The sequence below is a fragment of the Lagenorhynchus albirostris genome, chromosome X (genome assembly GCF_949774975.1).
Source record: "Lagenorhynchus albirostris chromosome X, mLagAlb1.1, whole genome shotgun sequence".
Taxonomy (NCBI): domain Eukaryota; kingdom Metazoa; phylum Chordata; class Mammalia; order Artiodactyla; family Delphinidae; genus Lagenorhynchus; species Lagenorhynchus albirostris.
In genome coordinates this window covers 76476075-76500983 of record NC_083116.1, presented here as the reverse complement: position 1 = coordinate 76500983, position 24909 = coordinate 76476075, and the positions used below count along the sequence as shown (strand labels likewise).

Below are 24909 nucleotides of genomic sequence, written 5' to 3'. Positions count from 1 at the left end.
TTAAAAGTATTACACATTATATAAATGATTTTTAAAATACCCCATATTCTTCTATCTGTTTTTCTACTCAGGTGCCTTACATGAGTGAAGAATGAACAATAAACAATGAATAGAACAGAAAAAACAAGCAAACAGAAACGGTTCACAAAACTGCAAATAAACACCAAAAGGTGATATTTTCCCCTATCAAATAGTAAAAAGTTAAAAAAAAAAATGAATGTGAAGTCCTCATATGTTAGTGATTTAATGTTACAAAGGAAGACAAAATTAATAGATGATAGAAACACACATTATTTATGTGTGGTTAGGCTTCTGGGATATAAGAATTCCATGAAATGTTGAAAATAAATGTAATTATAGTGGAAATTAGTAAAAATTATCACAAGTGTTATCTGCTAATATATTACAGGAATCTTAAAAATGTATGCATTATTTAGCTTGACAATTATACTTCTAAAAATGTGTCCTGAGGAAAGAGTGTTGATTTTTTCTAAAGTTTTATTTACAGTGATGTTTATGGTTCATATGAGTGAACTTTAAAACTAAATAAAAGAAATTATAAAAACAAGCCTGTGTCAGATGCTGTTAATTCCTTATCCAAAAGTCATTGCCCATTTTCTTCCTTACTAACAGAACACTGATTTCATTCTGGGTGGCAAAGTGACCAGCCTCAAGAACTGACTCTCCCTCCCTCCCTCCCTCCCTTCCTTCCTTTCTGGCTGCATTGGGTCTTTGTTGCTGTGCGAGGGCTTTCTCTATTTGCCTCGAGGCGGGGCTCCTCTTCATTGTGGTGTGTGGGCTTCTCATTGCGGTGGCTTCTGTTGTTGCAGAGCATGAGCTCTAGGCACACGGGCTTCAGTAGTTGTGGCTTCTAGAGTGCAGGCTCAGTAGTTGTGGCACACAGGCTTGGTTGCTCTGTGACATATGGGATCTTCCTGGACCAGGGCTCGAACCCATGTCCTCTGCATTGGCAGGCGGATTCTTAACCACTGCGCCACCAGGGAAGTCCAAGAAGTGATTCGTGATTGGTCTTAGTCCATTATGGAAATCCCATTTTTGTTTGCCAGGTACTTATGTCCTAGCATTCCCAGCAGTTTTGAGATACTTATAATGCCCAACTCTGGCCCATAACATACAAAGGGAAATCTGTTGTGGAGCTTCTAGGAAAATACTTCTTCACTAACAATGTCACGCTACTTTGTCTCTGCCCCTTCTTCCTGACTTTGACTCTGATGTGAAGATGTAATGCTTTGAGTTATGGTAACCAAGAGACCACAAGCATGAGGAAAAAATAGCAAGGTGCCCAGGATGTAGGATAAAAAGAGCCTGGGTCCTTGACAATATTGTTGATCTGCCCACCCAACCACAAGGATCCCTGCTTCCAAATTTCATTACATAAATAAATGTGTTTATGGTTCAAGTCACTGGTAAGTTTTATGTTACTTTTAACTTAGTACATCTTAATTTAATCAAAGATTAATTTGCCCACAGCAAAGCTGGGACTCAAACCCATGTGTATTCAATTTTTACTGAACACTGTGACTTTGAGCAAGTCACATACGCTCTCTGAGTCTCAGTTTCAACATCTAAAATGGGGCTCATAATACCTTCTTGGTGAGACTCGAGAGCCAAATGAGATAATGCACATGAAAACTCTTTACAAAGTACAGACTGCTATACAAGTGCAAGCTGTTTTTACATAAAGCAGTTGCAGGAACACAATACTGCAGTTCATTCATTTTTTCTGAGCTTTCTAGTGGTGCTGAAATAAATGACAACCAAAGAGGTGCTTAGACAAATGCACATTTCATCATGGGCCACTTTTTGAGAATTTGGTAACAGCAGTTTAACAGAAAGACCTATTTTTCTCCCTTGGAGAAGTTCAGGTTTGTAAATATGGATGGTTTTAAAGGTAATGGCCATGTACATGACAGGAACATTTCTCAGAGCTTGTTCTTATAGGAGTGCCAAGCCTTTTGATCATGAAGATGAATGTGATATTTAAAATAGATTTTGTCAAGCTAAGTAGCTTATTCCATCTGGTCCATCCTAATGTCTAGCATGACCTAACTTCTGAAGACTTTTCCTTGGTCTTGGGATCCCTTATTAACCATGTGGGCACCCCACTGTGGTATAGAATGCTATGTGTAAAGAGTTAAAATTAGAGTTAGTGCTTGTCTGTTAATATCCCTGGGCCTTAGTCTCTTCATTTGTGAAACAGGGAGGTAGGAAGGAGGCCGGCTAAATAATTGATACATTTTGTTTCAGTCAGAGTATCATGTCACTCTCCTAACTAAAACCATCCAAAGGGTTCCTGGTGTGCTTTTTAAAAAATTAAAATTTCTCATCATAAACTTAAAGATTCCCATGGTTTGGCCGATACTTCCCTCTGTGACCTCATTATGTACTAGTCTACCTCTCACTCACCAATCACCAGCTGCGCTTACCTTCTTCCTCTTTCTTGAACATGCCTAGCTCATTCTCACCTTGGAACTGTGCACTAGCTGTATTCTCTCCCCAGAAGACACCTCCTTAGAGAGGCCTTCCCTTGCTACCTGATCTAAGCAGCCACCCAGTCACTCTGTATCAGGTCACTGTAAATAATTCTTGTCATACTTCCATATCTATGTATGTATCTTGTTCATTGTTTGCTCCACTAATTAAAAGGTAAGGTTCATGAAGGCAAAGAATTTTGTCTGTTTTACCATACCCACAGTGGCTACAACCATGCCTGCCACTTTGTAGGTGTTCAATAAGTAATTGCTGAATTAATGAACAACTGCATAAAATATGTGAGTGTGAAAAAAAAATCTGCTGACTGTCTGTTCCCAACCTTTGTGTTCCCAGCTGCAGCCTAAATTTAATACCACCCCCAGGTTTTGGGACCAATAGGGACCTGAAGCAGGAACAATTAAGCAGCTCCAGCTCTGCAAGCCAGGGCTGTGTATAAAATCCCTGCTTTGTGGGTGGTTTTGTTCTGACCCTTACCACTAATTGGGATTCTAGACCCTCCCTAGTTCCCCATCAATGAAGCCTCTCTTGCAGTTTCCTCAGTGGCCCAGTCCCTCTAGACAGAGGCCACATTTCAGACTACTCAGTTCTTCTCTCTTTCCAATTCCCAAGACCTGATATCTGGCTCCTGAACCGCAAATGAGTGGGCCCTTCTTTAGTTGACATATGTCCCTAATACCAAACAGCCTTCCTAGGCCTTTGCATTACACATTTACTCTTGAAATACCCCACTATCTCATGGAATCCTCCCCTGCCCCTGATGTTGCCAGGTTGACTTCTTAATGGAGTTGTGACTGCTATTGTCACAATCTTTGTTTTTTTTGATGTGGACCATTTTTTTAAAAAGTCTACTGAATTTGTTACAATATTGCTTCTGATTTATGTTTTGGTTTTTTTGGCCCTGAGGCATGTGGGATCTTAGCTCCCTGACCAGGGATGGATTCCGCACCCCCTGCATTGGAAGGTGAAGTCTTAACCACTGGACCACCAGAGAAGTCCCCTGTCATAATCTTTGGTTTGTTTTATCTACTAAACTGATTAGACACAGATGGGGATGATTCTGCTAATCTTGGACTCTCTTGGTTGCCAGTCTGGTTCTTAAGATGTGACAGAAATAAGTATCCTGACCAGGGGGACTTACCTTGGAGAGCTCTTGTCCAGGCCCACAGAGTTGGCAAGCGACACACCGTCCCCATTGGTCCCAGTACTCATTTTCCTGGCAATCCATGGTGGGAATGCTATGGGTACACAACACAACAATTAGGGAACTAGCGGAAAGGGATTTCAAAGTAAGTAGTGCCTTCCATGTCAATTGGTTTATGGGCCTCTTAATCTAGTCTCTGGTCCTGGGTTATAAGGGTTGAGAAAGGCAACCCAAAACAGCTAATGCATATATAGCACTGACCATGTGCCAAGAACTCTTAAATGGTTTACAAGTAATAATTCAACCTTTAAAACAACCATACAAATAATTATTATTAGCCTAATTTTGCATATGAGGAAAATGAAGCACAGAGACCAAGGGATTCACCAAAGTTCACACAGTTAGTGGCTATAACACTTGCTGAACTGGAAAGAGAATAAGACAAGGAGCTGGCTTCTGCCTAGGGAGTAGAGAATAACCACAATCTCTCACATGTTACCAGCTATTAACAGTTTAGAAAGCACTTTAATACCCATTATATTTGATCCATACAACATCCATGTGAGGTAAGCAATGTAGAGATTATCATCCTTCCTTTGTGGATGAGAAAGCTGAAACATGGTTCCCTTTTGCCAAAACTGTCTTTAAGTTTGAGGAGAACTAGCTGTCATTGCTTCTGTCCTTGTCTGGGTAGGAGGGGAGAATGACGCAGCATGAAGAAATGTGCTGGTACACTAAGGTGTAGATAAAAGGAAACACTAGTCACATAACAGTTCTCATAATACAAATGGCATAGGGCAGTGGCACTAGTATTGGTCAGAGTGTTGGGAGATATGGGTTCTATCCTGGATATAGGGTAACCAATCATCCAGTTTCGCTTAGGACTAAGAAGCTTCCTCAGGACATGAGACTTTCAGTGTTAAAACTGGGACAGTCTCAGGTAAATTGGGATGGTTGGTCAACTTACTTGGCTCTTCTTCATTCAACCTATGATCCTGGATGATTCACTTTATTTTTTCTGGCCTTAGTTACTTAATTTGAAGAAAGGGGGAAGTATATTCCTCACCTACCTTATATAGGTCTTGGGATGATTAAATGAGCTAAGGTCCATAAAAGCATTCTGAAGGATTTGAAAAGCTATACAAAATAAGACAGAGTTAAGTATGTAGACAGAGAGTTTTATACAAAGGTGAATTTTAATGTAAGTAACTGATACATGGAGCTTGCACTACTCAAAGAGAAAGGTGGGGTGAGATTCTTTTGTGCACTCCTTAACTTCATGCCAAGGTGAACTTCAGGTGGCTTCTAAAAGTACTGAAAGTCCTAAGTATGTACTTCCAGTCAGAAGAGAGGAGAGTGTGAATGTGCACCTTGAGAGACCATCACCCCTCCCTTCAAAAGTCCCCAATAGCGATGGGATAAGTCATCCTGTCTGGCATTTTTGCTTGAATGCACCTTTTCCCACCATCAACTGGGCCATTCTTTCCCATGCATTCATTCAGAAGAAAGTGGACTACAAAATCCATTTTTGCACAAGCTGAAGATGTTACCTCCTATGTTGTTTCGATTACTGGCCCATAGTGTCACCCTCAGTACGCACGCTCCCCTCCCTACCCCATCTTCTCATTAAGAACAAAAACCATCAGTGGTCTCACAGCCCTCATGACAAGGGAATTAAGTGTCATGGGCACAGGGCCAGCATATTGGTCTGGACAACTCCCCTGTATCCTTCTCTTGCTCACAGAAACAGAAAAACATTGTCAGGAGCCAAAGAGCAGTCCTGCCCTTGAGATAAGCTCCTTATATAGGAAATCTCCATAGCAGCTGTTTCTGGCCTTTGGGTGTCTGAGACAGCCTATTCTGTTTGGTATCCAGAGCCCCTCCCATGTAATAAACATGTGGCATGATTTTTTTTTAAAAGTACTTTATTGCTAAAAAATGCTAACCATCATCTGAGCCCTCAGGGAGTTGTAATCTTTTTGCAGTAGTAACATCAAAGATCACTGATCACAGATCACCATAACAAATATAATAATAATGAAAAAGTTTGAAATATTGTGAGAATTATGGAAATGTGACACAGAGACGTGAAATGAGCAAATGCTGTTGGAAAAATGGCGCTGAGAGATTTGCTCAATGCAGGGTTGCCACAGACCTTCAATTTGTAAATAACGCAATACCTGTGAGATGCAATAAAGTACTCAGGAAGCATTAAGAGCCTGGGCTCCAGACTCAGATTCGGATTTCACTCCTGGCTTTGCCGATTCCTAGCTATGTGATTTTGCCTCACAAGTTACTAAACCTCTCTGAAACCCAGTTTCCTGATGAAAAGAGCTTGTTCATGGTACTGCTGTGAAGAAATAGGAAATGACTCATATAAACACCTTAGTATGGTGCCTGGCACAGAAGAAATGCTCAACAACTGTTAGTTAATTTTTGTTTTTGTTCTGATTATTATTAGATGCCAGTCTAGTAAATTCTAAAAGAGATTATGGTAGCTTAGCTTCCCCACTTCAACAGAAATGTAATTTTCAATTTTCTGAAAACAGTAAATACTTTTGAATCACATCCTGGTACATAAATGTTTTCCTGGGTGACAGAAATCTGAAAAGGAATGTCCTTCCAAATTTCAGTTTTTATCTTAAAACACACATACTATTTATATCTAGCCCAAGGCTTCTTTCTTGTAGAGGTGTAGTAGAGTTGTGAGTTTCAAAGGTCTGATTATACTGTTTAAAAACAATAGCCTTAAGAGAGTCCAGATACCGGCTTCTGAGGTCCATTTTCACAATCTGATGGTGTTTGCTAGCAATTGTCAGTGCCTGACCCAGAAGGGGTAGATTGCTTTTCAGTTGGGAGGAAGAAGTGAAGGCATATGGTGTTTGGGAATAATACACCACGTAAGCAGGTTTGTACTGGTTTGGCTTTCTATACTGTGTTCCCCAGGCAATTTGAATCCATACTGCATTCTCCTCAGCATCTCTGAAGCTGACTGTCACATTTTTTAATGCTCTCTTAAGAATTTTCTTGAATGAACTTTTGAATTGTTCCATATCAAAAAGGTCAGTGTCTTCACCTGGTCCTTTACTCATCTGAAAAACATCCCAAACTTTCTGATGCCGATGAAATTGAGTATAAATGATGTCTAAAAGGGCTGCATCATTGAGACTTGCACGATTTTCCTCACAAAGCAGAACCAAGTCCTGAACAAGAGATTCCTTTCTCTGCCGGAAGTTTACAGTCTGCAGCTGATTTTCAGACAAAAAATTCCAGGTTTTTAGTATTGTCATCATTTCAGTCAATGGGATTTTCAAGATGGTCCTCCTGAAAAACTCGGAAACAGTTTCATCCATCTCTTTGGCACACATCGCCGGCCGGCTCTCTCATCAGATGTTCCCGCCTGCTGCACCTTCAAAGACACCAATTGCAGTTCCCGCCGCCCTGGCATGTGGCATGAATTTTAACATGTCCCTCTAACTTTGGCTTTGAGACCTGTGTCTAGGCAAGTTGGGCGTATTGCCAAATCCCCATATCAGGTCCCAGGGGATGAACAAAGGACTTTTCCCCCCTCTTTTGTCAAACTGTTTATCCAAAGCATACAAATTAAACTGTCTTTCATTATAAGTTTAACAAATTGCCTTTTTAAAAGAGAAGAAAGCCACATAGACTCTGATCTGTTTTGAAGAAGTCAGGGCATATGGGTAAAATTGTCTAAGAATGGTTAAATTATTACCCAGGGACAAACTCAGACCTTATGTAAAGTTCTTCCCTGTGGTCAGCAGTGTCCTGTGGTAGATGTACTGCCTTTTTATTCTAAGAGAAGGTGAGAGAGAATAATTAGGTTTTGAGAAAATCAGAGCTACTCTGAAGCATCCTATAACTGCAGCTAACACTCTTCTAAAAGGTCACAGAAGACGTCTGAATCTTCCAAACTGCTGTATAAGACAGCAATATAGACAGACCTATAAGATTTTGACATATGTATATACTCATACAAATGCTATCCAGATAAAGATACAAATACAAAAACCTTTCCATTACCTCAGTAGACCCTTTCATGCCCCTTCCCAGTCAATGCCATCCCCGTCTCCCAGGTAATTTCTATTCTGACTTCTGTCACAATCATTAGTTTAATCTGTCCTTGAACTTCATATAAATTGGATTCATATAAGAGCACTCTTGGGACTTCCCTGGTGGTCCAGTGGCTAAGACGCTATGCTCCCAATGCAGGGGGCCCGGTTTTGATCCCTGGTCATGGAACTAGATCCCACATGCTGCAACTAAATATCCCACATGCCACAACTAAAAGATCCCGCACGTGGTAAAAGAAGATCCCACGATTATACCCCAATAAAGATGTTTAAAAAAAGAAGAAGATCCCATGTGCCACAACTAAGACCCTGCACAGCCAAATAAATAAATAAATAAATATTTCAAAAAAAGAGGACTTTTTTGTTTCTGGCTTTCTTTGCTCAATGTAATGTCTGTGAGATTTATCCATTACACTGTATGTAGCAATATTCATTCCTTACCATTGCTGTGTAGTACCCCATTATATGGATATGCCACAATTTATTTATGCATTTTTTTGGTTAATGGACATTGAACTGTTTTTAATTTGTAACCATTTACAATAAAGTTGCTATACTATGGTCAATTGCTTTTCAAAAAGAGTGCCAAGACAGTTCAATGGGAAAGGAGCAGGCTTTTCAAAAAAAGGCATTGTGACAACTGGGTATCCACATAAAACAGAATCAAATTGGACCCTTACCTCACACCATATATAAAATTAACTCAAAATGGACCAAACCTCTAAATGAAAGACATAAACCTATAAAACTCTTAAAAGAGCTTTATAAGAAAACATAAAAATGTTTATAATTAAATATTTCTTTCTTATAAGAAAATATAGGTATAAATATTTGTGACCTTTGATTAGGCTATGGTTTCTTAGATACAACACCAAAAAGAAAGCAACAAGAAGAAAACAATGATAAATTTTACTTAATCAAAATTTAAAACTTTTGTGCTTCAAGGACAATATCAGGAAAATAAAAAGACAACCCACATAATGGGAGAAAAAAACCCTATAAATTATAGAGAACTGATTTTATATATATATATTTATATATATAAAATAGAGAAATCTTACAACTCAACAATAAAAATGCAAATAACCTAATTAAATATGGGCAAAGTACTTGAATATACATTGCTCCAAGAAGATATAAAAAATGGCCAATAAGGATATTAAAACATGCTCAACGTCATTAGCAATTAGGGGAATGCAACTCAAAATCACCATGAAATCCCACGTCATACCCACTAAGGTGGCTATAACAAAAAAGGGGATGATTAAGTGTTGGCAAGGATGTGGATAAATTGCAACCCTCATATATTGCTGGTGAGAATGTAAAGTGGTGCAGTCCCTTTGGAAAATGGTTTTTCAGTTCCTCAAAATAATAAACATAAAGTTACCATGTGATCCAGCAATTCCAATATTTAGTATATACCCAAAAGTACTGAAAATATATATCCACACAAAAATTTGTACATGAATGTTCCTAGCAGCATTATACATAATAGTCAAAAATGTAGAAACAACTCAAATGTAAATTAACTAAGTGGATAAACAAAATGTGGTCTATCAATACAATTAAATATTATTCAGCCAGAAAAAGGAATGAAGTACTCGATGAGGACTACAACATGGTTGAAACTTGAAAATATTATGCTAAGTGAAAGAAGCCACACAAAAGGAAAACTATACGATTCCATTTATATGAAATGTTCAGAATAGGCAATTCATAGAGACAGAAAGTAGGCCAGTAATTGCTAGGGGCTGGGGAAAGGAGAGAATAGGAAATAGCTACTTAATGGATATGAGTTTCATTTTGGGGTAAGGAAATGGCTTGGAACTAGATAGTAGTGATGGTTGTACAACTTGGTGAATATGTTAAAAAACAGTGAATTATACACTTTGAAAAGTGAATTTTATGGTATGTGAATTATGTTTCAATTTTTTAAAAAACCTAGTTCTTCAGCTTTTTCTTTAATACTGTGAATTACCCTGTATCATTCTAATAGACATTGTTTAATTTATTCCCCAAATTAAAATTTTAAAAAGCTACTATGAATATTCTTATATATGCCCTCCAAATGATTTTTTTCCCCCAAATTTATCTAGTAGGTGCTATTTGGGTATATTGATTGGGTTTAACCAGAGGTGTTGACAAGTGGCAAGATGACTAGAATATCTCTTTATTTTGTCTGTCTCTGTCATGTGACTGCTCACTCTGTCCATCCCCCTGTCCTGATCCACTCCCCCACTAAAAAAAATAAACTAGAAAAATAAGAATGCAACCTGACAGGGAAAAGGAGAAGTAATGAGGCTGACATTAATAATAATTCCCACATGAGCTCACTGTGCCTTAAAAATTGATGTTGGATAAGTTTCTCCTGGATGTTAGATACTCAGACTACTGCCAGTGCAGCTGCCTCTGGCCACAGCTTACGATTGCTGCTCTTCTCAACTTGCACATGCCTGTGGGATGAAACATTCTGTCTCTAGGACGGGTGGGCAGAACAAGATGACAGGTCTAAATTAAGAACTCAGGACTTCATGGAAGATATTTGCTTTTCCTGGGCAGTGCAGGAGGTGTGGGATTAAAGAGGATGAGAAAGACAGCAGCTGGTCCATGCGCTGCCCATTCCTCTCCTTGTGAGCCTACCCAGTCACCCACGTGCAGAGGACTGGCAAAAATCAAAGTAGTTGCTCAGTCTGACCGTGAGAACAGTACTTTCTTTGAAAATCAAGCTTCTAATCTGTGTAGTGCCCTCATCATTTCCAGATGTTTGGCCTATAATTCAGATGTTGCTTTATCATTTGGTGCTGGCTTTCAGCCTTCTCCTTCTTGGCCTGGCCCAGGGATACTCCTATCTCAGCTTTCTCTTGCCCATAATCTGCTTCCAAACTATGAAACATCTTATCTTCCTCCTGTCCAAGTATTTGTGAATTCTGCATTCCTCAGAATGGTAAGTGGTCCCAGGTCCAGCTCTGCCATCAGAAGCATGATCCTCCCCACTTCCAAACTCAAGGTCCCAATCATATCATGAGGATTTGGTCAATCTCTTTGATTAGTGGTTCTCAGTATAGGCTGCACCTTGGGAGCTTCAAAAAAACACTTATACCTGGGTCACATTCCTGAGATTCTGATGTATTTTAAAAATTCACCAGGTGATTCTCATGTGCAGCCAACTTTGAAAATCATTGTTTTAAGGGCTCTTTTTGGCTCTTGTATGTTTCACCTGAATATAAGGTGCAGTCAGAAAAAAGTCTTTCTGTTCCCCCATATTCAGAGGGAACTTGGTGAGGGAGTAACCTGGGGCCTACCCATTTTTTTTCTGGAAATAATAGGTGATAGAGTTAAAAGGGCTGAGGGTGGAATGGTTCTTTTAAAACATGTTAGATCATGTCATTTCCAACCTCAAAATCCATCGATGCCTCTCCACCTCACTCAATAAACTAAAGTCCTTATAACGGTCAATGAGGTTTTAGATGATCTGCTTACCACCCCATCACCTCTTTGACTCCATGATCTACTATTCTTCCTATTATTCCCTTAACTCCAGCCATGCCAACTTCCTTGCTCTTCCTCAAACTAATCAGGAAATGCTTCCACCTTAAGGCCTTAACACTTGCTATTCCCTTATTCAGGCATGTTTTCCCCCAGATAACTACATGGCTACCTTCCTCATCTTCTTCAGTTCTTTGATATAAATTATCTTCTTAGTGAGGTTTCTTGACCACTGTTTCAAAACTGCAAGTTCCCTCCATATTCCCTATCCCTTCTCCTGTTTCATTCTTCTCAGTAGCACTTGTGACCATCTGACACACTTTATCTTATTTACTTCTTTATTGCCTGTTTCTACCCCAACTAGAATGTAAGCACCATGAGATCATGGTCCTGTCGTGGTCACTACTTCATCCCCCATGCTTAGAACAGTGCCTGGCATACAATAGGCACTAAATAAATATTTGTTGGATGAGTGAATGGTAAAAATTTACAAAATAACGGTAACTATCTTCTGAGTGAAAGGTTTCACAGTTTTAAAAGGTTTAATATCAGTTAGCTCAATATGTCCTTCCAGTAACCCTGAGAATAAGCCATGGATTATTATCACCAATTCATAGATTTTAAAAACTGTGGCTTAAAGAAAAAATGCCTCTAAATTTATTTAACTAGCATTAAATAAAGCCAGAACTCACAGGTGATTTAAGACTCATGAGTTTGGCATTCTTTCCAAGGCAGTATTGAACTCTAAAATAGGGAATGGAGGTCCTCCCAGGCTGTCACTTAAATTTACTATTTCATCAACAATCTTTTAGGTTGGGACAAAGGTATTTTTTGAATACTAATATGTGTTTAAAGAATGGCTAGACAGGGTTTCTGCTCAAGCCCTAGGATACGAGGGCCAGGACAAAGATGGTAGCAGTAGGAACAGGAAGGAAGTGATGGTGGGAGATACAGATCTTACAAAGTAAGTTCACAGGACCTTACAATTACATGGATGTGAGAGCCAAGAGAAAGACATAAGTCAGAGAAGATTCTGAGGGTTTCTTCCTGAGAAACCAGGAGAAACTCAGGGTGCAAAAAGTGTGAAAGGGGAGTTGCTTGTTAGGAAAAAAAGAGACAATGCACTCAGTTTTTCAAACTGTTTTAAGTATGAAAAGTTTGAGGGGACAAAGGACCATGTCAGTTGTGGTGCCTAGCAGGCAATTAAAATATGTAGAACATAGGTTGGGGCTAGAGATAAGTCAAATGCATAAAAATACCAGCTCGTGGATGCACATCAGAATCGTCTGGAGTACTTTAAAACATACCTATTCCCTAGACCAATTAAATAAAATCTTCAGAAGGTAGAGCACCATTGGCCTAGGTAAATCATGGCAGAGGCTTAGATGAGCAAAGAAAAATGCTAAGAACAAAACACTAAGGGACATCCATATGTGAAGCTGGTAGAGGAAGATTAGCCAGCAGTAACCAAGAAGGGGAATCCAGGGAAGAAAGAATAGAACTCAGATGGGACAGTACAGGACAAAGTTTTAAGAAGTAAAAGATGAGCAGCAGTGTCAGCTGTTGGTGCAGGGAGGTGAAGGAGCATCAGGACTGGAAATATATTATTTTGTTGGTATGTGACAAAAATAAATTGTCTTAATATTCAAGTATATCACAATATGTGCATGGAATAGAAATAATTCAGAGACCACAGGTGGTTGTTACAGTTTTTAACAAGCTTCTCTTTCCATTTCCAAAGTGGCTGAAGAAATACAACTGTTAGTGATAGCAACATTTGGTCCAGTAATGTCAGGATTAGTATATCAACAGAGGAGAATGAAGGAAGCTGTGCAAAATTAAGGAAGTCACACCTATTTACCTTGTTCTTTATTCTGGTGTACAGAGCAACAGATAATGGCTCAGCAAGAATAAAGATGCTGGAGTAGAAAAGTAAAGAAAATTTTATTATAAACAATTGTCACTGTACAGATAGAATTAATATCCAGTTGGACAATTTCAATTCAGCCAAAAGCAAATGTTAACCATGTGAGTTAAAATTTTTCTCCTTCAAAACATGTGGAAGCACACACATCCACAACAAAAAAGCACAAATCTAGAAAAGACAAACATAACTTAAAAGACTGTAAATTGAGGCGGAAAAAAAGCTAAAAAATATATAAATATTTAGTTAGTGTCTGGAACTGCTGAAAAAAATTGTTAAAGGGAGGGGAGAAAAGAACTGTGTAGCCAAGAATATGGTGATATAATTAAGACCAGCAATCTTTGGGCTGATTATGAGAGGAAAATATCACTGTAATGATTGCTGAAACAGTCTTCCCAAGTGGGAGCAAAGGTACGGAACTACGCTGGATGATGTTCAAGGGAAAAATGAGATAATGTATGTGAGAGTGCTCTGGAAACTCCAAATTGTGCTACACATGTGAGGGGTTGCTATGAGTGTTGTTTCTATTCCACCCAGAGTTTGGGAGCAAAGGACATTGGAGAGAGGCTACAGGCCAAACAACCAATACCCAAAACCCCTGCTATTGTTCCACAGTGTCCCTAGCCAAAGTGAGTCACATTCATGTACTGACCACCACAAGATACAATGAAATTAGTGGTATCATCAAAAATTAGTTACATCGCCAGCAGTACTAGGTGACTTTCCACAGAGGATATGCTTTTGACTGAGTTCTCCCAGCTGAAAACTGGATTAATGGTATGATTTCTTTACAGGGCTAGGAGCTGGATAAAACTCAGTCAAGTGCTCTCATTTCTGATTTTTATTAATGTTCTTTGGTCTTGCCCCACATTCTCTCCACCCTGTCCAGTTTACCAACTATCTGGAATAGTTGTATCTCTCTGAAGATGTCAATAAGAACAGTGCCTTTTCTCCCACAGCAATCATGTACACTATCCCTTGGGGATCCCATGTATCCCCCTATCATGTACACTATCCCTTCCTCATAGGCCAGAAATATCCTAAAGAAACAGACATACAAACTGATGAGCATTTGCAAGCACAGCTCAGGGCTACTTATCCTTCCAATCTGAATGGGAGAATCAGTCCATAGAATGAAGCCTGTCTGTACAGGATGAGATATTGATGCCAAAATATTTCTTGCCTTTTATTTTTTAGACTTCCTAAGAAAAAGAAAGGTGGCGGGGTAGTGGGGAAAAGATGAAACTGATACAACAAGAAGCCTATGATTGCATATGTAAATGCACATTCTATAAAACAATGTTCAGAATTGTACAATCTTAGATGGGAGCTTAAAACTCATCTTAGTCCCAGCTTCCTGTTGCCCAATAAAGAAATATCATCCATATCTACTTGAACTCACCTCAAGTAGAGTAACAGACACCTCAGTACTCATACGACAGCACATTTCATTATGGTTTATTTTTTTTCTCCTCTTTGGTAACTGACTAAAACTTCAAACCATCAGATAATTGAAAACAAATTCTCATGGAATCCCAAAAGGATTCTTCAAGACAACCTAACCTCATTCCCTTGATGTTCCATATGGGGAGACTGAGGCCCCTCTAGAAGGGATAAAATTTCCCCCAATTCACATAGTTGGTTAGCACAGAGCCAGGACTAGAATCTAAAGTCTCCAAATTTAGGGCCCAGTGCCAAAATTAAAAAACAAAACAAAACAAAACAATACTGACCTTGGAGTAACAAAAATCTGGTTTCTAGTTTTGTTCAGACACTTACTAACTAAATGATCTCTAGCAAGTTTCATTTTCTTTGAGACTATTTGGCTACCTGTACAATTAAGACAAGAGGACCTGGACCTTCCCTAGTTGGGGTGAGGAGTCAGTGGGATTATGGATTTGAAAGTACCTGGCACACAGTGGGAACTTAAGAAATAATTTACAAAGGAACTTGTCACATTCACCCATCCTGTTCCTTTTACAGTGTTTCTGATCACTTTGAAGGTGCCACCATCACCCCACCTTATATAGCTCAAAGCCTCAGAGTCTTATTTGACTTGACAGCATGCTATAAGAGAAATGATGAAAAAGCTGGGCTGTTTGACTTGGGAATGAAAGATGAATGGGGATCTGTTTTATGGTTTTCAGATCTCTGAGGAACTATCATGGAAGAGAATGAGCAGACTTGTCTGAGTGGCCCCAGGGAGAATGACTAGAACCTCTGGAAGCCAAAGGGAGACTGAGTTCAGTTTAACAAAAGGAAGAACTTTTGCAGAGTCAAGGCTTTCTATGAAGGGAATGGACTCTCTCAGAGATCAGTAAGTACACTCCCTTTGAAAGTATTCAGGCAGAGACTAGCAAAGATGTTATAAGGTGAAGTCAATTGGGGTGAAAGAAAATTATGATTCATGAACTTTCTACTATGAATTTTCTACCTACTATGCATCAGATACTGTGCTAGATACTTCACAGGGATTATTTCTTTTAATCCTTCCAAAAAAACTATGACATGTCTACTATTCTCCCTTCAGACTGAGTTTTGGAGACGTTCAGTATTTCTCACTGGGGTTACTACTGGTATTATAAGTGAGTGGTGCTCAACATCACTAATCATTAGAGAAATGCAAATCAAAACTACAATGAGGTATCACCTCACACCAGTCAGAATGGCCATCATCAAAAAATCTACAAACAATAAATGCTGGAGAGGGTGTGAAGAAAAGGGAACCCTCTTGCACTGTTGGGAATGTAACTTGATACAGCCACTATGGAGAACAGTATGGAGGTTCCTTAAAAAACTAAAAATAGAACTACCATAAGACACAGAAATCCCACTACTGGGCATATATCCTGAGAAAACCATAATTCAAAAAGAGTCATGTACCACAATGTTCATTGCAGCTCAATTTACAATATCCAGGACATGCAAGCAACCTAAGTGTCTATCGACAGATGAATGAATAAAGAAGATATGGCACATATATACAATGGAATATTACTTAACCATAAAAAGAGACAAAACTGAGTTATTTGTAGTGAGGTGGATGGACATAGAGTCTGTCATACAGAGTGAAGTAAGTCAGAAAGAGAAAAACAAATACCATATGCTAAGACATATATACGGAATCTAAAAAAAAGGTTATGAAGAACCTAGGGACAGGACAGGAATAAAGACTCTGACATAGAGAATGAACTTGAGGACATGGAGAGGGGGAAGTGTAAGCTGGGACAAAGTGAGTGAGTGGCATGGACATATATACACTACCAAATGTAAAATAGATAGCTAGTGGGAAGCAGCCACATAGCACAGGGAGATCAGCTCGGTGCTTTGTGACCACCTAGAATGGTGGGATAGGGAGGGTGGGAGGGAGACGCAAGAGGGAGGAGATATGGGGATATATGTAAATGTATAGCTGATTCACTATGTTGTAAAGCAGAAACTAACACACCATTGCAAAGCAATTATACTCCAATACAGATGTTAAAAAAAAATAAGTGGGTGGGAAGAACAATAGTTTGCTGTCTCAACCTGGTTAGTACTAAATTCAGTAGTACTTCATTCTTTGTGCAAAAAAATCCCACTCTCAACACGTATCTCTAAATGCCCTATGGATATCGTATTGATCCTGGTTGGGAATGATGGATAAATAATATGCTTAGGATCACAGACAGCAGGTAAGTAGCAGACCCAGGACTTGAATAAGCTGTGTTTAACTCAGAAAGTAGATATCCTTTCTATTTGTACCATCCACAGAAATGGATGGAATTGGGATTGGAATACACAACATTTTAAAGTCTAAACCAATCCCAAGAGATAGTGATTCTCTCATATTCCTCTCTTTTCAATCTCATATAATTTATCAACTTCTAAGTTCTGCAGATCCAACTTCTGTGATGTATTGTTAAATTCATTGCCTCCTTTCTATTCCCATAGTCACTACCTCAGTTCAGGGTCTCATTCCCTCTCTGCATCTAGTTTATCTACATCTCATGTTTTCCTATTCCAATTCAGTTAACTCATGTTTACCAGATTATTCTTCCTGAAACAGAGATTTATATTTTTTCTTTAGCTCAGAAACTTTCAATGATTTTCCACAGTGTGACGAATTGAACAGAAAATCTAGCATCCAAAAGTCTTCCACAGTTTTTCATCAATCTACCATGTCAACTTTAACTTTCACTTTCCACGTAATTGTACTCTAAAATCCAGTTCAGCTGGTGTTCTTTTCACATGCTCTGAGTTTCCCTGCCTCCAAACAGTTGTTCCTGTTTTTTTCCTGGCTTGGACTGCCTTCTCTCCTGCCTCCACCTGTTGAAATCCTATCTGTGTTTCATGGCCCATCTTAAATAATAATAATAGTTAACATTTATTGAGTGCTTATTTTGGTCAAGCCACTGTGCTAAGTGTGTGCAAGTATTTCACATGGATTATCTAATTTAATCCTCACAAAAACTTGATAAAATAAGCTCTATTTTTATATCCATTTTAAACTAGATTAAAACAAAATTCAGACAGGGAAAAGTAATTATGCTTGTCCAATGTCACACAAGTTAATAAATGGTAGGATGGGATTTGAACTCAAGTAGTCTGGCTCTGGAGCCCTGAAAGATGATACAATGTCAAAACACAAACAATCAAAAAACACTTTCTGATTTACTCTGGCTCAACTAGATGTGATCCTTACCTGACAATACCAAAGCGTACTTTAACTGTACCTTTAAAGCTATTTTGTGTTATATTTATTTATTCTTATACCCATGATGAGGTCCCAGTGGGCATAGACTATGTCTTAGGCATCTGTCTGTCTCACACAGTGGTGGCACAGAGTAGGTGCTCAGTGAGTCTGTTATGTTTAATTGAAGGTATGTTGGGGTGAAAGAGGGGACAGGAGAGTTATGTAGGGGAAGATGCCCATACTCTCCTGCCTTAGCCACCCTGCAATGGTTTCATACTGGTCAGCACTGCCAACACCTGTCCAAACAAGACCTTGCAGTCTCTGCTTCCCCAGCCTAGTTTCTGGCGGGTCTCTACTTGTCCCCCAGTTCTCACAGCTGCCTCGGCCTTTTGGCCAATGTTTGATGTAAAGCAGGATCAAAATATCACTGCCTTGGGCTCAGTTTCCAGGAGTGAGGGATCAAGTGAAACCCAGCCGGATGGGTGAGACTGAAAGCCCCCAAATAGAGCTTGCAAACTCTTTACACAAGCCCCAACTTGCCCAGGGGCCACGTGGGTAGGCCAGCCACTCAACGTCCCTCGGGATGCTTCACAAATCTGATCCAACTCCTCCCTCCCTCCCCTAAGCTCGTAGCCTCCTTCTCTTTTCTCTTCCTTATCTCCTAACTGGAGATACTCAGGGTGTTTGGGCGGGTCCACACATGTTCCCAGAGGCCATAATGGTCCAGTACAAGCCTACTCCAGGGGAACTGGCTCACCAAGGCCATCAGGGTATTAGCTCAGGTCCATGGCACCCTACACAGCACTCTCTGGATACAGATGGATGGGCAGACAGACAGCCACAGGACACCTTCCCAGCCATTCTGACTTTGTAGCACCTTAGCAGGGTCATCCTAACCTGATCCTGAACTTGCATCTCTAGGCCCCACAGGTCCAAGCCACCTTGCCATGCCAGAGGGTGTTCCCACACTTACCCTGTAAATAAATGTATGGATGGATCTTGCTCCAGTGACGGAATCCCTGGACAAACGTACCTCAGCGCAGGCCAGACATCCCACCAAGCCCCCACTTCTCAGCCGCCAGTCTCCATACTACACTCACAGTAGATGAAATTCGTTACAATCAAAGCTCTGCTCTGACTCATTTCACATCCACATGTAGCAACAACAGCCAGAACCTATTCTCTTTTCCTTTCATGCTACGCCTACTTCTCCGCCCCCATGAAGCAGCTATTGGACCACTTGAGTGTCTAGGTGTGGCTACACAAAGAAGTTTCACCCCTGACAGTGAGAGTGGGGGAGGAGTTGGGGAAGAGTGGGTGAATAGTGACCAAGCCACGCCTTTGGCAAGAACTGAAAAGCTTCAGGGACTGAAGCAGGGAGAGAGGTAATGGAAGCAGGAGAGATTGTGGAGCTGAAGTTAAGATCTGTGGTGTCAAGGGAGGATTGGTGTCTTCATGGCAGAGTGTCACTTCCTCATATAAGCCTCACTAATCAAAGTCCTGCCCTGTCCACTGCACTCTGTTTATTTTCTTACTGGCACTGAATTGTAATCTGTAATAATTATTGATTAAATTCCTTGATTGTTTAATGTCTGTCCTTTCCCTTCCACTAATTGGTAAGCGTCATGAGCTAATACTTAATAACTAACACTTATGCAACACTTGCTATCTGCCAGTCACTCTTCTCAATATTTTACATATATTAGCTCATTTAATCCTTATAACTACCCTAGTTTTATTCACAATTTAGAGATAAGAAAACTAAGGCATAGAATGATTGCCCAATTGTCAAACAGCTAGTAAGTGACAGGGCTGGGAAGGAGTCTGGTACACAGGAGAGGAATAAATAAACTAGAGAACCAAGTGTAAACAACAAAATGGGAGAGGTCAGAAAGACTTTGAATATGTTGAACTTAGCCAAAGAGCCCTACAGATGAAGAAATGTGAGCTGGCAGCAAGGGGACCCTTTAGCCTGGGTGTACTCTCCCACCTGACACAACCCTGCTGCCTTTTAGTTTTTCAACACAAGTCCTTTCCAGCTAAGTTGGGAACATTCTTCAAGGTCAGGATTAGGGGCCTTTCAACAACCCTAGCCTCAAGAGCTCCCCCTCCCTTGCTCCCTATGAGCCGTGTCTCTCTCTCTCTTTTTTTTTTAACTTTATTTTTTATTTTTAAAAAATGTTTATTGGGGCTTCCCTGGTGGCGTAGTGGTTGAGAGTCCGCCTGCCTATGCAGGGGACACGGGTTCATGCCCCAGTCCGGGAAGATCCCACATGCCGCGGAGTGGCTGGGCCCATGAGCCATGACCGCTGAGCCTGCGCGTCTGGAGCCTTTGCTCCACAACGGGAGAGGCCACAACAGTGAGAGGCCCGCGTACCACACACACACACACACACACACACACACACACACACACACACAAAGTTTATTGGAGTATAGTGGATTTACAATGTTGTATTAGTTACTGCTATACAGCAAAGTGAATCAGTTATACATATACATATATCCACCCTTTTTTAGATTATTTTCCCATATAAGCCATTAGAAAGTGTTGAGTACAGTTCCCTGTGCTATACCTTATTATTATAACCTTATTAGTTATCTGTTTTATATATAGTAGTGTATATATGTCAATCCCATCTCCCAATTTATCCCTCCCCCCCTTTCCCCCAGGTAACCATAAATTGGTTTTCTACATCTGTAACTCTGTTTCCATTTTGTAGATAAGTTCATTTGTATACTTTTTTTTAGGTTCCACATATAAGCGATATCATATGATATTTCTCTTCCTGTTTATGACTTACTTCACTCAGTAGAACCATGCCTCATTTTAAAACTCCTCTCTCACTGGTATCTTTATTATTTACCTTCCACCTTATGTCCAACCCTTCTACCCCACAAACATATTTGAATTCTTCCCACTGCAAAATAAAATCTCCCCCACTGCCTCCTCCTAAAATAATAGCCTCATCTCTCTTCCTTTCTCAGCCAAATTTCTGGCCAGAGTAGTCTCCACTCACTGTTTCCATGTCTTTACTTTCCATTAGCTTCCCAATTTATTGCATCCTGGCTTCCAGCCCAATGTTCTTTCCCTGAGATCACAAGTGACCTTTTTTACTGCCAGATTTTAGGGAACATTTTCACTCATTTTCGTATTTATCTGCAGTTTCTTTCCAGTGCTAGCCACTCTTTTTTTTGGGAAACATTCTTTCTTGTGTTGGAAAACACTACTCGGCTCCTGGTTTCCCTCTGTTTCTCTTACCCTTCTTTCTCAGATTGTGTCACTGGATATTCTCCAGTATCTCATTCTATAATGTTGGTGATGCTGGGGCCCTCACAACACTTTATACATACAATATCATTTATCCCACAGAACAACTCATAAGTATTATTTTCCTTATTTTATACATGTGGCAACTCTGGATCAGACAAGTTAACTGAATTGTGCAAAGGTACACAGCAAGTACAAGCTTAATCCAGAACTATAACTAGTACCTGACTCTAAGCATGTTACATCATGCTGTCTTGTTCCAGTGAGTAAGGACATGGCATAGCAATAGAGTGGCTTTGGAGTCTGAATTGGGATCCCAGATCTGTCACTTAAAATTTGCATGCTGTGTGATCTTAGACAAGTACTTTAACCTCTCAGAGATTCAGTTTCCCTATCTATAAAATGTGGAAAGAAACAAGCTTGCTGGGAAGATTTGAGAGGAATATATATATAGACTTCTGAACCCAGTTCCAGACACAATAACTGAGATCTGTTAGAATGATAGTGGTAATGAGGACTATAATTGTCAACCTTTTCCCCCTAACTAATTTTCCTACCTTTTATTGTTAGTCTAACCTTATTAGTCTATTTTCTTGTCACTAGTTCCTAATTTTATTTGTTTTTGCCTGACTCAGTCCTCCTCTGAGAGAATGTAATTTCGACTGAGGCAATTAACCAAACTCCTGTGTTTTCTCTACACCCTACCTTCTCAGGCGTAGGATTGGAAATTCAGCACACACCAACCAGAAGGCTGTGCAACTCTGACTCTTCTACACATGTATTTGCTAATAATATTACTTTAAAACAATAGGTAGCATAGTCCTCTAGAGTTCTTTACACAGGTATCTCATTCAATCCTTATAACCATGGGAAGGTGCCATTACTATTACCATGTCAATTTACTAATTGGAAAGGGAAGAATTACCATCTCTTGGAGGTGTACTATATGCGGGCACTGAGATAGACAATTTATATGTTATCTCACTAACCCTTCAAGAGCACTTCCATGATCTGGTGATTATTACGTCCATTTTAAAAATAAAAAAAAATAAATTGGATATATAAAACATTATGTGACATCCAAATGAGCACAGAATTGCTAAGCAGAGTTGTTGAGATTTGAACTTGAATTTTCTAAGTCCAATCCTGAAGCTCTTTTTAGTATACCATGCTATTTCTCACCTACAGACAGCCTTGTGGGGACAGAAAACTATCACTGTGGATGCAGAAAAAGATTTAGATACTTCATTCTAAAACTCTACTTATGGGATGAGGGCCATAGGGCTTTCAAGCAGCATTTCTGCAAAATATTAGGATTGTTTAGGTCAGTTCAATTTCAAAAGGAATTCACAGCATGATATGCCTGGCACAAAAATAAATAAATAATAAATTAATTAATAAATACATAATAGGAGAAAGAATGGCAACACTAAGGGGTACACAATTGTATAAAAGATTCATAATCATATAAGAGATATATCTAGTGTCCACAGGGCAGGTTCTAAAATTCTTATTCTTCTTAGCTTTTGTGAGACAACCAGACACTCATTTCATTGCCATCACCCACCACTATGTTTGGTTTGAGAAGACTCAAGAGGACTTGGTCACTTTCTGCCAACATCTGAAGGGCTGTCACAGGGTAGAAGGAACTGATGAGATTTGTATCTTAAGGGGGGAAAATGAGCCCATATGGGTAGAATGTACAGGCAGACAGATTTATACTCAGTATAAGGAATTGTTTTCTAATAATCACAGTGAAGGGTCAGGTCAGTCTCCAGGGCTCCAGATAACAGTCTTTCCCATTTATCTTCACTAATATAATGTTACCAGCCTGGAGTCGGCAGCTAAGGTCATTTTCCTCAGTGTGTGTCTCCAGCCTGCCTGGATTCAGAGTGATTCCTCTAGGGGAGAGTTTAGACCTTTCCAGCCATCTCTCAAGACCTCTCCCTAGCAGGGCTTTGTGGGCTTTGGCTGTGCTTCCACTCAGAGTGAGGTTCAAGTTGGCCTCTTATGGGAAAGCTCAGAAAGCTCAAGGCAAACCAGGAAGGCTAGAGGAGGTAGTGAATGTAGGCTTAAGTGTAGAATCTACAGGCAGAGTTACTACTGAGGCTCAGGAAGCAGGTCTCTCCAGATATATCCCTAGAAACCAATCAGCACCTAGGATGGAGGTGAAGGCAATTTTAGGGCCTGGACTTAGAGCTAGGGGTAGGGCAAAGAGAAGAAGTTGCCAGAAAAAATAACTGCCCAGTCTTCTTGGATTTCCAACTATTCTTGAGTACTACATATTTCTCCCAAGTTACTATCAGGCCCTGTTCTAATTTAATTTTCATAACAGCTTTATTAGATAGGTACTATGATTATCATCCTTAACTTTCAGATGAGAAATCAAGATAGAGTGGCTAAGGAGTTTGTTCATGGTAATACAGCCAGAAAACTCAATGGATTCAAGAACTCTCACTCAGGTCTCTGGCAGCAGAATCATCATTACCTGGAAACATTTTTTCAGTGCAAATTCTCTAGTCCCAGCCCAGATCTAATGAATCAGAAATTTCCAGTGTTAGGCCCAGAAATCTGTGTTTTAACAAGCTCTCTAGGGTGATTCTGATTCCAACTCAAGTTTGAATACCACTGTTCTAAAGCACTAAGTGAAATAATTTCTCTCCTTCCCAATTAGAGGGTCCTCCCATCTTCCCTGCACAGCTATTCTAAACTTCTACATTTTCCCTGAAGTCCCTATTTTGGCACCTAGTTATCAGTCCAGAAAAATGAATCCCTATCCTTATCATCAAGAAACAGATGCTATTAGGTATGAAGTCCTTCCACCACTTTTCCTTATGCCAGTAAGTTTCTCTCTCTATCCATTCTGGTCTTTCCTCTTGGTGGAGAGGAGGAGAGCATAAGCCTCTTCTCCCTTCCCTGTTCCCTATGGACCATGCTTTATTTTTAACCCCTCTCTCACAGGTATCTTTATTATTCACCTTTCCTCTGTATCCAGCCACTCTACCCACAAACATATTTGAATTCCTCCCACTGGTGGAGGAGAGACCCTTCCCTCTTGACTCCTTAATGAATTACTATGCCTCTCTTTATTTCAAAAGACTTCAAGATTCTCCAGCCATAACCCCATGCATACCTGCACCCAACAACTTCCTTCTAACAACCTCACTCCCTCATCCCAGCCTTCCACCTATGGAAAACTAGCGTCATTAAGCTCAGAGGTCCCCCCAACCTGATCCACCTAGAAACAAATCTTCAACACCGAAACACCATTTTTTGTTAGGTCAGCCCTGCTGGGGAGCCCCTACACTTAAGAATTGAGAAGAAGAATTCACCCACTTCCTTTATCACTACTATTCCCAAGAACCTGCATGACAGCTTCCCACTGTGTATGGCATAAACTTTGAAGCCTTTTGATGCATTATTCTGATAATAACAGTAATAGCTATAATTTTGAGCATCAAGTGTCTAGAACTATGTTAAGTACTTTGTCTGAATTATCTAAGCCTCAAAGGAATCTTGAGGTACACCTATCTCCAGGCTCTGAGAGGTTAAATGACTTACGTAAGGATATGCAGTTAGGCAATAGCAACATCAAGATTTAAACATAGCCTGTGTTCTGACAACAAACACCTTAATAACATTAACTACCATTAAATCACTGTATAATATATACTATGTATTATGCCAGGTATATTTTGAAAATAGTAGTAAGACTAGTAGTAGTCCATTTATCAAGGACCTAATATGTGCCCTGTGCTACGTTAACCCCTTTCATTTCATACATTATTTCATTTAATACAATGGCAC

At 39.8% G+C, this 24909-nt stretch overlaps 2 protein-coding genes across 4 annotated transcripts in view; both read right to left on the bottom strand.

Annotated features, from left to right (window-relative positions):
- Positions 1-18971, bottom strand: part of EDA2R (ectodysplasin A2 receptor) — a 91082-nt gene extending 72111 nt beyond the window's left edge. For 2 of the 3 annotated variants that reach the window (XM_060137444.1, XM_060137443.1), the window contains exons 1-2: positions 18805-18971; positions 3653-3749 (exon numbers count right to left, since the gene is read on the bottom strand). In XM_060137444.1, the coding sequence (XP_059993427.1) occupies positions 3653-3739 (87 nt within the window). In that variant the 5' untranslated portion in view covers positions 3740-3749; positions 18805-18971. Of the gene's footprint in view, positions 1-3652; positions 3750-13093; positions 13152-14214; positions 14297-18804 lie in introns of those variants that run through there. The other variant, XM_060137445.1, reaches the window with a different exon arrangement.
- On the bottom strand, positions 6292-7023 carry LOC132513728 (centromere protein N-like). The gene has a single exon (XM_060138282.1). It carries the CDS (start codon positions 7021-7023, stop codon positions 6292-6294), a length of 732 nt encoding a protein of 243 aa, XP_059994265.1.
- Positions 18972-24909: the final 5938 nt, after the last annotated feature.

Bases quoted from the DNA above. Each gene is read 5' to 3' on its own strand.
- LOC132513728 (XM_060138282.1), bottom strand. From the start codon at position 7,023: ATGTGTGCCAAAGAGATGGATGAAACTGTTTCCGAGTTTTTCAGGAGG.